This window comes from Nycticebus coucang, chromosome X, assembly GCF_027406575.1.
Source record: "Nycticebus coucang isolate mNycCou1 chromosome X, mNycCou1.pri, whole genome shotgun sequence".
In the NCBI taxonomy this organism is placed as follows: Eukaryota; Metazoa; Chordata; class Mammalia; order Primates; family Lorisidae; genus Nycticebus; species Nycticebus coucang.
In genome coordinates this window covers 169,843,506-169,861,037 of record NC_069804.1, presented here as the reverse complement: position 1 = coordinate 169,861,037, position 17,532 = coordinate 169,843,506, and the positions used below count along the sequence as shown (strand labels likewise).

Sequence of the window (17,532 nt, the reverse complement as noted above, 5' to 3'; positions counted from 1 at the left end):
TGGGATTTTGGCCATTCTAGTAGGTGTGTTGTGGTATCTCATTGTCATCTTAATGCATTTCCCTAGTGACATATGATGTTGACTTTCTGTTCATATGCTTATTTGTCATCTGTATTTCTTCTTTGGTGAGATGTCTGTTTGGTTTTTGCCCATTTTTAAAGCAGTTGTTTTGTTATTAGTGAGTGTTGAGAATTCTCCATATTCCCAGAAATAGGTAAGTTGTCTTGTATCTTCTCATGGAGTCATGGAAAGAAGACTACAGAGTGGGAGAGTCACTTGAGTTTTCTCCTTTTTCTTTTCTCCATTTTCTGTAACCTATGGGGGAAGAAAGTCCCTATGCTGAACTAGCTTAGGTTAAGATCTGAACTTTCCCGAACAAGAGTAGAAAGCCAACATTATTGTTCAGTGTAAGAGCCAAGGGCAGGCTAAATGGCATTGAATCTGTTGCTCTTAGGGCACTAAGTAAAATTGCAAAGCAAGCAGAGGTCTGCCACATCTCCCTTTTTCTCATTTCCTCTTTCTGATTTTGGTGTCATTCTCCATCCCACCCGCCCTTGAGAAAGACCCCCATCTTTCACTTTCACTTTCCCTTCATCATTCTTTTTTGCTCTGAGGCTGACCTCAAGCAGGTATAATCTTGATTATGTAAGTTGATACTCATAAACAAAATGCTATTTTTTTTTTTTGAGACAAAGTCTTATCATGTCGCCCTTGGTAGAGTGCTGTGGTGTCACAGCTAACAGCAACCTTAAACTCTTGGGCTTAAGTGATTCTCTTGCCTCAGCCTCCCAAGTAGCTGGGACTACAGGCGCCCGCCACAGCACCCGCTATTTTTTGTTGCAGATGTCATTGTTGTTCAACTGGCCTGGGCCAGGTTTGAACCCGCCACCCTCCATGTATGTGGCTGGCACTATAACCACTGTGCTACAGGTGCCGAGCCATGAAATGCTGTTTAATTTAGCTCTTTCTGTGGAGTATAAATGGATGGGAAGATATGCTTATTAACCAGTGGTCTCTAAATCAGCGGTTCTCAACCTGTGGATCACGACCCACAGGAACTGTATTAGTGGCATTAGGAAGGTTGAGAACCATTGCTCTAACTGGTAAATTGCATGGCTGAGGAGTAGGAGGTAGGCTGTCAGTAGGACTTGAGCAGGAAAAGTAACTTGATCTGCATCCTCAGTATAATGGTGAACCTTTGAAGTGTATCTTTTTTAAAAAATAAAACTGGAGAATAGATAAAGTGGAAGCATGGTCAAACCTGCAATCAGGGAGACTAGTTAGGTGGCTATTGCCATGGTATAGACAAAAGGTGAGCTTATATTAGGATGATAGTAGCAGTGATAATGATAAAATATAGTAATTGCCATTTATATACGACATCATGTGTTCCCAACACCTTTTTTTTACCTTACAGTAACTTACTTAATCTTCACTTCACAATAGCCCTATGAAGTAGGTACTCTTAATTATCTCCTTTTTACAAATGAGACTGAAGCATAAGGAGGTTAGGAAACTTATCCACAACTAGTAAGCAGGAAAGATGAAATTTGAATTAAAAGTAAGTCTAGGTGTAGAATCCATGCTATCAGCCACACCTTCTCCTACCTGTCTAGATTTTATGGGAAATGGATATATTCAGGAGATTTTCTAGAGTTAGAAAAATTGGGTCTTAGTGATTTATTGGATATAGAAGGTGAGGGTAAGAGAAAAAATAATAATTAAGATTGCCTTCTTGGTTTTCAGCCTGAACTGGGTAAATTACATAGTGCTATTAAATAAAATGCTGGTGCTTTTAAATAAAATGGGGGAAGACTAGGAGAAGAACAAATTTAGGGACAGAAGTAGGAGTGAAGGGAAATCAGGAATTCACTTTTGGCTATGTTAAGTTTGAGATATCTATTAGACGTACAGTTGGAGTTCTCAAGCCTGAAGCTCAGAGATGTTTTATCTAACGATAGGGAGTTGGGTGCCATCAGCTTGTAGATGTTGTATGATGCCATGAGACCGGATGGAATCAACTTCAGGGGTGTCTGACCTTTTTTTTTCCTCTGCCACACATTGGAAAAATCAAAGTTGTTTGGGGCCACACATTAAATGCACAAACACTAATGAAAGCTAATTAGCCAAAAAAAAAGGTGATATCCAACACCAATGTAAGTAAAAATAGTCCTCACAAAATCAGCATGTGGCTCATGGGGGACAAGTTGGACACCCCTGATAAAGCACAACAAATGAGACCTAATTAATAGGACTTGAAGAATTCCCAGATATAAATATAGTTATTTTTAATGAAAAGAGTATGTTTTTGGCATAAGAAATATTAGAAACTACCCTGTTTCCCCGAAAATAAGACATACTCCGAAAATAAGACCTACTTACAGGAAAGATAAGGCGTCCCCTGAAAATAAGACCTAGCACATCTTTGGGAGCACACCTTAAAATAAGACACTGTCTTATTTTCGGGGAAACAGGGTAGATATGTAAGATACCTGTTGATAACATGTCATGCTTTGATACCACATAGAAATAAAAGTTATTCTCTGGTACTTCAATCAGTGAATCAACCAAAATGTATTAAGATATTACACAGAAGAATTGCAAAGAATGGAGAAAGATGGTTATTGCTCTCAAGAAGTTTTACAATCTGAGTCATGACACATAATGTTAAAAGAATAAAAATACTGACCACCCACCCAGAGAGGTATTCATGTGGCTGTTCCAATTATCTATTCCTATAATACAAACTACACTAAAGCTTTCTTTTTAGAAGAAAAAAACATTTTACTGTACTTCACAGCTCTGTAGGTTGACTGGGCTCAGCTAGGTGATTCTCAGTTGCAGGTCTCAAGATGTTGCAGTCAGATACCAGTGGGGGACAGATAAAACATCTGATGGTTCAATTGGGTCAGATGTCCAAGATGATTTACATTACATTTTTTGCATTTATATTAGAAAAAAATTGAGTGGAAAAATGAAAAAAAAATAAGAAAAATACAAGGAGGTAACTGATAACCTAATGAGAGCTTAAAAAGTACTCTTTGAATTTAGACAAGGGAATGAAAGCAGTTTTCTCAGATGAGATAAGGATGAAAATGAGAGATAGAGGAGGCTTCTTGGGCTAGAATGAGGAGTTAGTTTAGATTTATTAGCAAAAGGAATTGAATAGAACATCTTTTCTTTTCGAGATAGAGCCTCAAGCTGAGTAGAGTGCTGTGGCATCACAGCTCACAGCAACCTCCAACTCCTGGGCTCAAGCGATTTTTCTGCCTCCACCTCCAAAGTAGCTGGGACTACAGGCGCCCACCACAACACCCAGCTATTTTTTGGTTGCAGCCATCATTGTTGTTTGGGGGGCCCACGCTGGATTCGAACCCACCAGCTCAGGTGTATGTGGCTGGTGCCTTAGCCACTTGAGCCACAGGTGCCGAGCCCATTTTTTCTAATATAAACATTTAATGCTATAAATTTTCATCCAAGCGCTACTTTAGCACCAACCCACAAACTTTGATATATTTTCATCAGTGATATTTTCTTCTACTTTTTTTTAAATCAGACTCTTACTTTATTGCTCCTAGTGGAGTGCTGTAACATCATAGCTCACAGCAACCTCAAACTCTTGGGTTCAAGTGATTCTCTTGCCTCAGCCTCTCAAGTAGCTGGGACTACAGGCACCCATCACAATGCCCGGCTATTTTTAGAGATGGGGGTCTTACTCTGGCTCAGGCTGGCCTCAAACTCATGAGCTCAGGCAATCCACTCACCTCTGCCTCCCAGAGTGCTAGGCTTACAGGTGTGAGCCATTGCGCCCGGTCTTCATCAATGATATTTTCTAATTTCTCTTTACTTCTTCCTTGATTCATGGGAATTTCTTAATATATATTTTAGAAATTTTCTAGATACCGGGCAGCACCTGTGGCTCAAAGGAGTGGGACGCCGGCCTCATATACTGGACATGGTGGGTTCAAACCTGGCCCCGGCTAAAAACTGCAAAAAAAAAAAAAAAAATAGAATTTTTCTAAACCTTTTTGTTATTTATTTTCTTTCAATTTCATTGTGTTAAGAGAACATACTTTGTATCATTTTAATTTTTAAAAATATATCAGAGATATTTTATGGCCCAGATACGGTGTATTTTGGTGACTTGTTCCACATGCATTTGAAAAGTTTCTAAAAGAATATACATTCTGCTGTCATTGGGTGGAGTTTTATATAAATGTCCATTAGGGCAAGTTGGTTGATAGTATTCTTTTTTTCTTGGTGGGGGGAACAAAGTCTCACTTTGTCACTCTTAGTACAGTGGCATGGCATCACAGCTCACAGCAATGTCAAACTCTTGGTTTTAAGTGATGCTCTTGCCTCAGCTTCTCAAGTAGCTGGGACTATAGGCGTTCATCACAGTGCTTGGCTATTTTATTTTATTTTATTTTTTTATTAAATCATAACTGTATACATTGATATGATCATGGGGCATCATACACTCGCTTCATAGACCATTTGACACATTTTCATCTCAATGGTTAACATAGCCTTCCTGGCATTATCTCAGTTACTGTGCCAAAACATTTACATTCTACATTTACCAAGTTTCGCAAATACCCCTGTAAGATGCACCACAGGTATAATCCCACCAATCCAGGGTCTCGCTCTTGCTCAGGCTGGTCTCAAACTCCTGAGCTCAGGCAATCTACCTGCTTAGGTCTCCTAAGTGCTGGGATTATAGGTGTAAGCCACCACACCCATCTGGTTGATAGTATTTTTCATATCTATAAGCTTACTAAATATTTTCTTTCTTGTTCTATCAATCATTGAGAAAGGAATCTAGTCCATTTATAATGGTGAGTTTTCTAAAAAGTTTTGTAAATTTTTATTTTATATACTTTATAGTACTAAAAGTGCAAAAATATTTGGAATTGTCACGTGTTCTGGGTTAATTGGTTCTTTTATCTTTATGTAATATTCCTCTTTATCATTGGCAGTATTCCCAGTTTTGAAGCCTAATTTGTCTTATAAAATTAATATAGTTTTTCCATCTTTATTGTGATTAATTTTTACATGGTATTCTCCATCCTTTTACTTTTAATCTATCTATGTCTTTATATTTCTATTTAGGTATTGTTTTTTAAACCCAGTCTGACATTTAATTAGAATGAGACCATTTACATTTAATTTAATGTAATTGTTTATATGGTTTGGTTGTCTTTCTGGCCCATCTATTCTTCTTTTCTTCTTTATTTTCCCTCTTTTGGATTATTTAAGCATATTTTTTTGATACCATTATATCTCTTCTGTTGGCTTACTAATTATACATACTGTTGTAAATTTTTATAAATGATTGCTCTAGAGTTAACAATATACATTTTAATGTATAATCTTAGCTTCAAATAGTATTAGACTACTGCATATGTGTATAAGAGACTTATAAGGCTGGGTGCAGTGGCTCATGCCTGCAATCGTACTACCCTGTGAGGCCCAGGCAGGTGGATTACTTGAGCTTAGGAGTTTGAGACCAGCCTGAACAAGATCGAGACCCTGTCTCTAAAAACAGCCAGATGTTGTGGCAGGCTCCTGTAGTTCCAGCTGCTCAGGAGACAGAGGCAAGAGAATCACTTGAGCCCAAGACTTTGAAGTTGCTGTGAAATATGACTCCAGGGCACTCTACTGAGGGCAACAAAGTAAGACTCTGTCTCAAAAAAAACAAAAGAGAGAGAGAGAGAGAGAGGGGCTTACAGCAGCATACTTTCATTTCCTCATTCACATCCTTTGTGTTATTGTTATCATACATTTTACTTCTACATTTCATGAAGCCCACAATGTTTGCTTTAGTCAGTTGTCTATTTTTGTGATAAAACATACATAATATAAAATGTAACTATCTTTAAGTGTATTTTACAATGTTGTACAGCAATCACAACCATCCATTTCCAGAGCTTTTTGTGTATCCAAAACAAAACTCTGTGTCCATTAAAAATAAATCCCCATTCTCTCTTCCTCAGCCTCATGTAACCTCTATTCTGCTTTTTGCCCCTATGAATTTTACTATCCTAGATACTTTATATTATTGGAACTATATGATACTTGTTCTCTTGTGTCTTGCATACAAGATTGGACAATTAAATTCTCAAACTCATCTTAGAAAAAGTACTATATAGCTCATTGCTGAATATCACTATAGTCACCTTCAAAGTACTCCCCTTGGCTACCTGGTGACTGTAGTGATATTCAGCAAGGAGATTTGTAGCACTTATTCTGGGATGAGTTAGTGAACTTCATTGTCCAACCTTATATTTCATTTAGCATAATGTTTTAAAGGTTAACCATGTTGTATCATGTATCAGAATTTCCTTTCCTTTTAAAGCTGAATAATATTCCATTTTATGTATATAACACAGTTTGTTTACCCATTTATCTGTTGATGGACATTTTTTGTTTTTTTTCCTGCTTTTTGACTATTTTTGAATAATGCTACTGTTAACGTTGGCATTAAATGTCTAAGTGTCTGCTTTTAATTCTCTTGGTTCTATAACTTGGAATGAAATTGCTGGATTATAATTACCTTTCTTAATTTTAAAAAGTTTAGTAATAACTATATTTATATTTATCCACATTTTTACCATTTTATCATTCTGTATTTCCCTGTGTAGATAAAAATCTTCATATAGTATCATACTGTTTTACCTAAAAAAGACTTCCTTTAGTTTAATAGTGTGAGTCTGGTAGAAGTGAATTATCTTAGCTTATGTTTGTCTGGAAAATTTTTCTTTCTTTTGTTTTTTTTTTTTTTTGGCCGGGGCTGGGTTTGAACCCGCCACCTCCGGCATATGGGACCGGCGCCCTACTCCTTGAGCCACAGGCGCTGCCCTTTCTGGAAAATTTTTCATTTCACCTTCAATTACAAAATTATTTTTCTAGGTGTGTAGATTATGAGCTGGAGGTTTGTTTTTTTTCTTTCAGTGCTCTCAAGATGTTACTCCATTGTATGTGGTTTGCCTAGTTTCTGATAAGTCTTTTGTCATTTTAATTTTTTCTCTGTAATGTTTCTTTGATACCTTCAAGTTTTTCCTTTATTTTACAATTTTCAGCATGCCTATATTTTGTTTTTCGTTGTTATTATTCTCCTTTTAGCTCTTCTGTATCAATTGTCGGCTTTTAATATCGGATAATTCTTGGTCATTATCTCTTTACATATGTTTTTCTGCCTCATTCTCTTTATCTTCTTCTGGGACTCCAATTACATGACTGTTAGATTGTGATATTTTCTTACACCTCTTAAATAAATTGTTCTAATCTGTTCTTTTTTAGTGCATTCCCTTTTTGCTCTTTGTGTATCATTTTGGATAATTTCAGTTGATCTGTCTTTGGATTTATTGATTGTTTTCCTTTGCTGTATCTGATCCTCTGGTTGAAAAAAATTTTCATCTCTGATGCTATGTTTTTCATTTCTAACTTTGCATTTTGCTTTTTTTGTAGTTTCCATCTCTGCCAGAATTCCTTATCCACTCTTACATGTTGTTTGCCATCCATTTCCTCTAAATATCTTAACATACTAACATAGGTATTTTTAAGTTCCTCAAAATTATAAAACCTGGACAATTCTAGATCTGGTCCCATTGCCTGCTTTATCTTTCAGTGATGGCTGACTTTCCTTGTGTTTTTATGCATCTTATATTTTTAAACTGAATTTTAGGCACTGAATGTAAAAAGAATGGTAGAGGCTGAAGTAAGTAGTATGTATCTTCTGAAATGGGCCCAGACTCTTCTGTCAGGCTGCTATCATTGGGATTTGAGTCAGTCTAGTTAGGAGTTGGACTAGCTTTGGTTTTTGTTGTAACTATTGATACTTTTAGTGTACCACCAGACTTCAAATTCCTTGAGTGGTAAAATGCTATTTACCTTAAACTTTGGTGGGGGGGTACTGGTGTGCCAGAGGGTTTTTCTTGGTGTTCGTTTTATACCATCTGCTCTGAGCACATCCTGCACTCGTGAGTGACAGAAAGTACCTCTCCCTGTCTCTTTGCTTCTTCTGCCCCAGTTGTAGACTATTTCTTGTTATTTGTTGTAAGGCCTCTGGTGGGAATAGATTGGTTTCTTGGTTTTCTTGCTCTTGTCTAAACATTAGACAGGCCTGATGCACCTGAGCCTCAGGCTGAGAGACGTTTTCAATATTCCCACTCCACCTCCCATGGCAGCTGAACTTTTGTCAGTGCTAGGTCCTTGGTATAAGTGGGTCCCCCCCCCCCCAATTCCCTGCAACAGACTGCTGTTGTTTCTACCTCTCTAGCAGTAGTGATATTTCTCTGAGAGTATGTCAGGGATGGTTTCTTGCCTTCCTCTTTGATGCAGATGGCTTTTGGTTTGGGTCCATGATTCTGGCATGTTTTGTGCCTGTTTCTTCGCAGCAGTTAGTCACTACCTGTATGACTATGTGTATACCAGTGAAGAGAGTGTCCATTTAGGTGTTCTGCCCTCATGCTTTGTCATGAGTACCCAAGTGGAAGCCTGTGGAGAAGAGCTAGTGAGTGGTTATTCTTTTATCTCACAGGCTTGTAGAGATTCTAAACTGTCATGTTAGCTCACACTTAGCCTTAAGAATTAGTTAAAAATGTAGTTTTCTTCTTACCCACTTCTATAGTAACCATCTCTCCCTTCAGTGTTGTCAGTTGTAAAACGGTTCATCTGTCTTACCTCTCCTTAGAAGGACTTCTTGGTTGCCTTGCAATCTCACCTCTCCAATGAACTAAAAAATATTTTAGGCCTGGTGCAGTGGCTTATGCCTGTAATCCTAGCATTCTGGGAGGCCGAGGAGGGCAGACTGCTTGAGCTCATGAATTCAAGACCAGCCTGAGCAAGATCAAGACCCCCATCTCTAAAACAGTAGTTTGGTATTGTGGTGGGCACCTGTAGTCCCAGCTACTTGGGAGGCTGAGGCAAAAAAGATCTCTTGAACTCAAGAGTTTGAGGTTTCTGTGAGCTATGATGCCACTGCACTCCACTAAGCATCAAAGTGAGACTCTGTCTCAAAAAATATATTTTTTTATTTGTTAGATTATCTTTTTTGTCCTAATATTTATGATGGTAGTGGGGATTTTTTTTATGCCTTTTAAAATAGTAAATAGAAATATAACTCTAGTGGATTGTCTAGCTGTATCATGTCATTCCATTTCTTTAAAAGTCCTCTACTTTTGCCTTTGGGGTGAGGCCTGAATTCCTTGGCCTGGCCTGCCAAGCTCTTTGTGATCTGGCTTACCAGTCTCAGCTTGCACTGCAGATGTGGGGACCTTTATATTTTATATCTGAGTGAATCATAAGTGTTGAAAAAGGGGTCCCTTTGTACATTTTATTATCAGTGCCTGAGACTAATCTTCCAACCTGTACTGAATATTTTCTTCTTTTTAGATTGTTTCAGAATTTTGTTTGTTATGTTTCTTCTGCATATTTAAGCAGATATTGTGGCTTTATGTAAGCAACATAAGTGTTTATGGAAGTGAGGAAGGAAAGATCCAACAAAATAAAATATTATTTACAAATTAGTTCAGCTATTTATGCTGTTGCTCTTGGCTACTGATTAAGATTGGCAAAGAAAAGAAAATTATTCCCGAGTACAAATTGCAATCCTCATCTTTATCTGCCAAATCATATTGCAAATAGAAGACAGGTGTTCCACATATTAGTTTAGCATTTCTCAGCTATTGACCCCATACTAAAATGGGTTGTCTTCTGCATTCACAAGACACCCAGTCTCTTTCCTTTCAATTGGTTGTCTTCTGCATTCACAAGACACCCAGTCTCTTTCCTTTCCCTGACAGTGGTATGCAAAATTGTCGTTTATAATTTTCTATATGTACCATGGTATGAAAAATATTGGGAAGCACCAGACTGGAGGATTTATTACATCTTTCTAAAAGATGTTATGATTATTAATAAGTGGAGAATAAAGTAGTTGCAGGGTATTAGTAGTAATTATAATTAATATTTATTAAATGGCTATGTGCTAGGTGCTTTTCTTAATGGTTGACCTTATATCATCATTTCATGTTCACATCAGTCCTGTGAGGTAGTTGCAGTCAATTCATATAGTTAAGTGTCAGAGCTGGGACATGAACTCAGGTTAAAAAGCCCAAGTTTTTAATTATTCTGACTTACTCCCTACATTATTAAATTATTCATAATTCTTCCCTCATGTTTTATTTCTCTACTTGAGCTGTGGGTTTGCTGATAGGAAAGTGTTTCTCATTGCTATATTAATTGATTCTTCTGATAGCAGATGGATTCTTAGAAAGTGACCTATAGGGAAAAATGTTTTTCCAAATATTATGGGAAAAATCAATGCCTCTCTAATTAGCTGAGGTTTTCTGAGCACTGAAAAAGGAACTGGCACCCAACAATCACAGTTGTTATGGCAAAGAAAGTATGTTGAAAATGCATGGTGCAGAGAGGGAGTGTTGACTGCTCAGTATTCAGGAAGTGCCCAACTTGTAGATTTTCTTGATTAATTGATAAAGTGATAATGGTCATTGTCTTATAAAACATTACTGCCAAAAATAGCAAATAAATGTTGACATCATTTATTAAATGTCATAGATAAGGTAATCTGAAAGCAACCTAAGTCCTTGTGGCCTTAAGGAGGATTCTGAGTGTTGAGTAATATTCTCTCATTACCTGTTAGGTGGTATATATGTTGAGATACTCCCAAAGCCCCAGAGCTGGAGATTTCTTTTTTTTTTCTTTTTATTAAATCATAGCTGTGTACATTAATATGATCATGGGGCACCATACACTTGGTTCATAGATTTCTTTTGCTAATGTTTGGATTTAGTGTAAGGTATAATGAATACTTCGTTTGGAATTTGAAATGTTTACATCTGTGTTTCTCTCCATTCTAGGTTGGTGATGTAGTAGAAGTAGAAGCAAATGAAACCTTTCCCTGTGATCTTATTCTTCTATCATCTTGCACCACTGATGGAACCTGTTATGTCACCACAGCCAGTCTTGATGGGGAATCCAATTGCAAGGTAACAGCGAACAAATCTTGCCTAAACATTTTGATCTTAGGATAATCATACAGTATTGCTTGCCACCACCTTCTAATCTTTTATCTTATTTGTCTTATCCTAATCATGTAGGTTTTATATTTAAGATAGCTGTTATATAATTGCCTTTTAACTTCTAATCTAAACAAATACTTATCATAGAGGAAAAGGGTGTTGTTGGGTAGGGAAAAGCCATACCCCAAATAAAAGCCACCACAGGCTTGGCGCCTGTGGCTCAAGTGACTAAGGCACCAGGCACATACACCTGAGCTGGCGGGTTCGAATCCAGCATGGGCCCGCCAAACAACAATGATGGCTGCAACCAAAAAATAGCCGGGCATGGGCGGCGCCTGTGGCTCAGCGGGTAGGGCGCCAGTCCCATATGCCGGAGGTGGCGGGTTCAAACCCAGCCCCGGCCAAATTTAAAAAAAAAAAAAATAGCCGGGCGTTGTGGCAGATACCTGTAGTCCCAGCTACTTGGGAGGCGTAGGCAGGAGAATCGCTTGAGCCCAGGAGTTGGAGTTTGGTTGCTGTGAGCTGTGATGCCATGGCACTCTACCCAGGGTGACAGCTTTAGGCTCTGTCTCAAAAAAAAAGCAACCACCATTTTTTATAGCACTACTTGAATTTAATATTGATACAACTCATTTAATGTTTTATTTAGGCTTTTAAAAACGGGAGCAATCATAGGCTGAAACTACAGACCAATAAAAATAACTTCATGTACTCTAACCTTACCATTTGAACTATTTTTACTCTAAAAGTAATATGTTTTTCTTTAAAATATTTATTCTTGGAATGTAAGAAAACTAACCTGGGGTAATTTGACTGTTTAAAATGCCTAAGGGGGTAGCTTGATAAATGTTCACTTTGTTACAAGTAGAAAGAATTATAAGTGAGTTAAAGTGAATTTGATCAAACTGGGGGACAACTTACTTCCCTTGTACTTTCTGGCATACTCAGTTCTTGGCTATCATCCAGAACTCCACAGGGCAGGAAGATATATCATCTTTGTGTTGTCTTTAAGGGAGGATACTGCTGTGGCTCACTTGTGGGAATATCCTTGGAGAGTTTCTTTGCTAGCGTTGAGGACCAGGATTTAATGTGTGAAAAAGGAACTTTACTTGTTGGAGGACTAATTCTGTATTTGAAAAGCATGGTAATGAGCAAGTAGCATTTAAACTATTCAAAAACAATGTTATGTTTTAGAGAATGTCAAGATAAAAATCGAGACATCTACCTAAAGAATTCCTAATGGCAAAAATTTGCTTAGAAGAAGAAAACTTTCATGGATTTTTTTTTTTTCAATTAAGTTGATCTGCTCAAATAAGCTAAAAGTACAGAGGTTTTCAAAATCAGGAGATAGTTTTAAATATAGCTCAGGCAGTTCCATAATACTCCCCAAAGACCATGGCAACAGCTTTCCTTTCTACGTAAATGATACGTTCTTTGAATCTTTATTAGTCCTAGTTTGGTGATTTATAAATTAGTTCATTGGAGACTGCCTTGAGTTCTGGATGAATCAGGTGCATAATGTACACTAATAGAATATTCTGTCTGACTAATGCAAGACACATCATCTCCTTGCCCCCTTGTACAAAATGTAGCCACTTTGAATATTTTCAAGATCATTAATTAAGCTATTTGTGTGATAGAACTATTAATGATTCTTTTCCTGATGTTGGCAAAATTTTAGCATTCTTATGACCAGAGAGGTTATGTTAAATTCATATTGTATGTCTATATCGCCATACACTATAGTGAACAAAATGAGAAGTCTCGGTTCTATAAATAAGCGAAAAAAATTGTATTAACATTTTTGTGGGGTCTTGGTTAATTATATGCATGCTGCAAATGGGATCCTCTCAGCTGTCATCAAGAAGAGCTTTTAGTTTTTTCATTATCTTTGAAATCCTCTTGCAGCAGTTATCTTTTTAATTATCTGCAATATATTTTAAGAATAATACCATAAAACTTATTTGGTGGGAATATGCATCAGTGTTTGTTTATTCTGCCAAAGCCTCTTATTAAAACATATTATATTCCTGTAATTAGCTGAGTGTACAATTATGAAAATAAACATTTTGTTTTTTGCTTTTCTCTTCTGCTTTTGCCTAGACACATTATGCAGTACGTGATACCATTGCACTGTGTTCAGCTGAATCCATTGATGCTCTCCGAGCAACAATTGAATGTGAACAGCCTCAACCTGACCTCTACAAGTAAGAATCACTTGGTTTCATTTTACTTCTATCTGTTGGCCCTGCTTCTCTTTGCCACCAGAATTGCAAAGAAACACCCACCACTTAGCAGCCTACTCTCATTTATGTTTTTATGAGCTGTTCCTTCCTTCTGGCAGGGAAATGAATCAAATCAGCCTTGTTCACTACCAGCCAAAGATAAATCATTGTGGGTCCAGGCATCCTGTGATTTTTCTTTTACTTTTGTTACTTGTAAACATGGCCATCTATCAAATTTTAAAATTAAGTTATCTTGTAAGACTGGTCTATCAGGCTGGTGCAGTATGAGTTAATTAAAACTAGAATAAACCCTTTTACATCCCATCTAACATTAAAGAGTAAAGAGATATCCTCTTCGTGCAATAAATATGCACTCTATCTTTTCTTAGAATGATCATGATGTGCTTAGGATTGCAAATAGATAGTTTTTTGTCCACAGTAAACAGTTAAGGGAGCAGCAAAATGGTGTAATTTCCTTTATTTTAACTATACTTAGGTTCTCTGTTATAGATTTGCTGATTAACTTTATTGCTAGTTGTCAAAAATGTGGTTTTTGATTTCAAATTGGTTAATTTGGCTGATTAGAGCATGTGCTAATGAGGGTAGAGTAATAGGTTTTATCTCCACATGAACCAATTAATTTCATTCTTTGCTATCATTACAGATGGTATCCATTACCCATCTTAGCCAGCTTGTTAATGCATGATGTTAGTCATAATGAGGGTCCGAGTGGTTGGATGTGATTTAATTTACACTGACACCTAGTAGTAGAAAAACTAAGGGTTCATTCTGCTTCAAGAATAGTAACCATTCTCCTTGCCATCATTGTTTCCCTCTTCCTTTTCCTCTTCTATATCCACCTTGATACTAGGAACTATGGCCACAATGTATACCAGTTTTACTCTGCCTTCAAGGGGCTGACAGTGAACACAGGCAATAAAACAGTAAAGCTAAGCTTACACTACAATGTGATAATAGAGATGAGCACAGGGACTATGGGATCACAGAAAAGGGAATGAGTTATTCTGTCAGAGTTAGAGAACAGTATCCGTACCCTTGCATATTTATAAGGAAACCCCTGCATTTTTCATTTGCATTAAATATGAAGGAGAATGTTAAGACAGGGGCGGTTATTCCTAATTCTCCTAAACTAGATCAAATCCCTTGCTGTGTGACTTCAGAATACCTGGCATTTCCACCATCCTAGTGGTAATCCCTTGCATTGTAATTGCCTGCTTACTTGTCTTCTTAGGACAAGGAACATTTTTTCTTTGTTTATTAATGTATCTTCAGCACCTAGTACAGTGCTGGCACAATTAATATGTGATGAATGGGCTCAGTGCCTGTAGCTCAAGCGGCTAAGGCGCTGGCCACATACACCAGAGCTGGTGGGTTCAAATCCAGCCCGGGCCTGCCAAACAGCTCTAACAACTACAACCAAAAAATGGCTTAGTGTTGTGGCGGGCGCCGGTAGTCCCAGCTACTTGGAAGGCTGAGGCAAGAGAATTGCTTAAGCCCAGGAGTTGGAGGTTGCTGTGAGCTGTGATGCTGCCGCAGACTATCCAGGGTGACAGCTTGAGGCTCTGTCTCAAAAAAAAAAAAAAAATGATGAATGAAGGAGAAGACCCTTCATATTTTGTGTACATAGTAATATAAAATATTTCTGTCTCTGGAAAAAATGGTATTTACAATGCAAATTATAAAACACTCAAAACACTTTTGCTAAAGAGGGGTTAGGCCTTTTTACCCCATTTTGCAGACATACAGGTTACCATGTGCCTAGTCATATTAAGTGATTGGATTAAGCTCAGTATTAAGATCAGCTGCAAGACATAGACTATACAATTCCAAGATAGTAATCAAATGTTCACTGTCTACAATTCAAGTTATAGTTCAAAGGGTATTAGTATCACCTGAGAACATGCATCAGCAGCTTGGGGTTGGGGCTTAGAAATCTGTGGTTCAATAAGGCCTCCCGTGATTCTGATGCATGCATAAGTATTAGAACTACTGAACTGATGATTTCAAAAGTGTGTTTTAACATCAGAAACCTTCCTTGATGTGAATCTAAAATGAAGCCCCACATTATTTATGTAAAGGTATTAAAGAGAGGTGTTGTGTGTATGCATAATCCCAAATAGAGCTTGAAAATCTATTTAGAATCTTTGTTTACATCCTACAATCCATAATATTTTTTTAAAAATTAGATGAAAATGTTATATGCCTTATCAAGTCAATGTGGCTTCTTTTTCCAGAAATAAAATCAGTTTTTGTAGTTCAGAGTCTTATCTTTTCTGCATTATTTATATTTCCATTCATTCTCATGTTCGTGGTGTATGGATTTCACCTGGATGTAGAAAACACATTTTCAAATTATGTTCTTCTTACAGGTTTGTTGGGCGAATCAATATCTATAGTAATAGTCTTGAAGCTGTTGCCAGGTTAGTTATTTCTTCAATCTGTCCTTTGGCTGGGGGTATATGTTTCTTTTAAATCTACTAAAATAGCCAAATACCTTTTTTATAGGAAGGGATATAAAGGTTAATAAGTAACTAACTTCATAGTTTGTAGGGTTGTGATGGTAGGATCTCTGTGTGTTGAGGGTAGGGGGCTGTTAGAAGTAATGCTTAGATTTCCAAAATAGCAGAGCTCCAGACATTTTTTAATTATATTCCCAAACATATGCTAGCCCCTATATTTATCTTCCATGGTTGTACAGTGGCTGATAGCATTGGAAATATACCTGGACAGCAATGGTTTAAGGGAGAGTGATTGAGGGACAAGGCAGTAGATAAAATGCTGGAAGAGTTAACTTGGATTTTAGTAAAATGAAAGGCTGATCATTTATAATGAGGCAATTCCTACAAAAGGAGATGCCTTTTTTTCCTCTTTTATTAGTTAGTTAATTACCTTAACTTTTCTGCTTGGCCTTTATAGCCACACTGAAAAAAAAGTTAAACACTGAAGTCCCAGTGATTTCCCCAAAAGGAGGGTTTACTCTCTACAAATACGTCAGTGTGTTTTTCTCACCTTGATGTTTGCCTTCCCAGTCTTTGTGACCCTCTGTTTCTTGATCTCTACTGCTGTGTCCTGTCCTTATCTCTCTATGATTCATAATTTTTTTATCCCCTTGCGCATTTCTTTACCATTGTGTGTTGCTAGCTACCTTTACTGTGCTTCCATCTGTGCCGTACTCTCAAGTAACTTTAGAGAGAGGGATTTTTCAGCTTTTCTTTGGGAATAAGCATATGATATAAGAAGACTGATATATTCTGACCCCTTGGAGATAAATGTGTTTCAGGGCAAAATGTCCCTAGAATGGATAATGCTATTGGGTTGTTTGGATAAGCTGTGGTTGTTTTTTATTTAGGTCTTTGGGACCTGAAAATCTCTTGCTGAAAGGAGCTACACTAAAAAATACTAAGAAGATATATGGTGAACAATTTTTAAGATATACTTATCAGAAATAAGCTTTGTAAACCCTATCAATAAGTAATGCATGTTAAAAAAGCAAACATGACCAATATTGCCATTTCTTCTAAACCTCTATTTAGATGTTGGGAATTTACAAAATGGTAAACTAAGATGGAATACGACAAATGCTGTATAGAATTAAAATTATCCTATTAATGATATATCAATTGGTGACTTGGGAGGGGACTTAGAATTCCCACTTTTATAGATTCAGGAGTTGGTTGACAAGTTCATTTGCAACCCAAGTTTCATTATATTCTTTTATTCCTCAGGAGTTGCTGTTTACACTGGAATGGAAACCAAAATGGCTTTGAACTACCAAGGGAAATCTCAGAAACGTTCTGCTGTTGAAAAGTTAGTATGCACTTCAATATCTTTAGTTGTTATTGATTGAAATAGTTACTTCTTCAGTAATTACAAATAACAAACCATAACAAAAAACAACCATAATAGCAATTTCTATCTTAAACACTTGTTTATGTTCCAGAAACTGTGCTCAATGATTTAAATGTCTAATTTGGTTTAGTCTTCTGAAAAAGTCTACAAAGTAATTTATGTTAACTTTTCCAGCTTACAGATGAGAAAATGGTTTTAGGGATGGTATGTGACTTACCTAGGCTCACATAACTGTTAAAGGGCAGAGCTTATTTGAACTATAAAGTCATTTATTTTTACTACTGAAATTAATAGTTTGGGGTTTGTTTGTTTGTTTAGAGACAGTCTCACTTTATTGCCCTTGGTAGAGCACTGTGGCATCACAACTCACAGTAACCTCCAGCTCTTGGGCT

The 17,532-nt window shown here is 37.0% G+C and overlaps 1 protein-coding gene across 3 annotated transcripts in view; it reads left to right on the top strand.

Annotated features, from left to right (window-relative positions):
* Positions 1 to 17,532, top strand: part of ATP11C (ATPase phospholipid transporting 11C) — a 217,500-nt gene that overhangs the window by 109,685 nt on the left and 90,283 nt on the right. For all 3 annotated transcript variants that reach the window (XM_053579888.1, XM_053579887.1, XM_053579886.1), the window contains 5 exons: positions 10,884 to 11,012; positions 13,149 to 13,252; positions 15,661 to 15,711; positions 16,641 to 16,705; positions 17,017 to 17,098. In XM_053579888.1, coding sequence (XP_053435863.1) covers positions 10,884 to 11,012; positions 13,149 to 13,252; positions 15,661 to 15,711; positions 16,641 to 16,705; positions 17,017 to 17,098 — 431 coding nt within the window. The remainder of the gene's footprint in view (positions 1 to 10,883; positions 11,013 to 13,148; positions 13,253 to 15,660; positions 15,712 to 16,640; positions 16,706 to 17,016; positions 17,099 to 17,532) is intronic.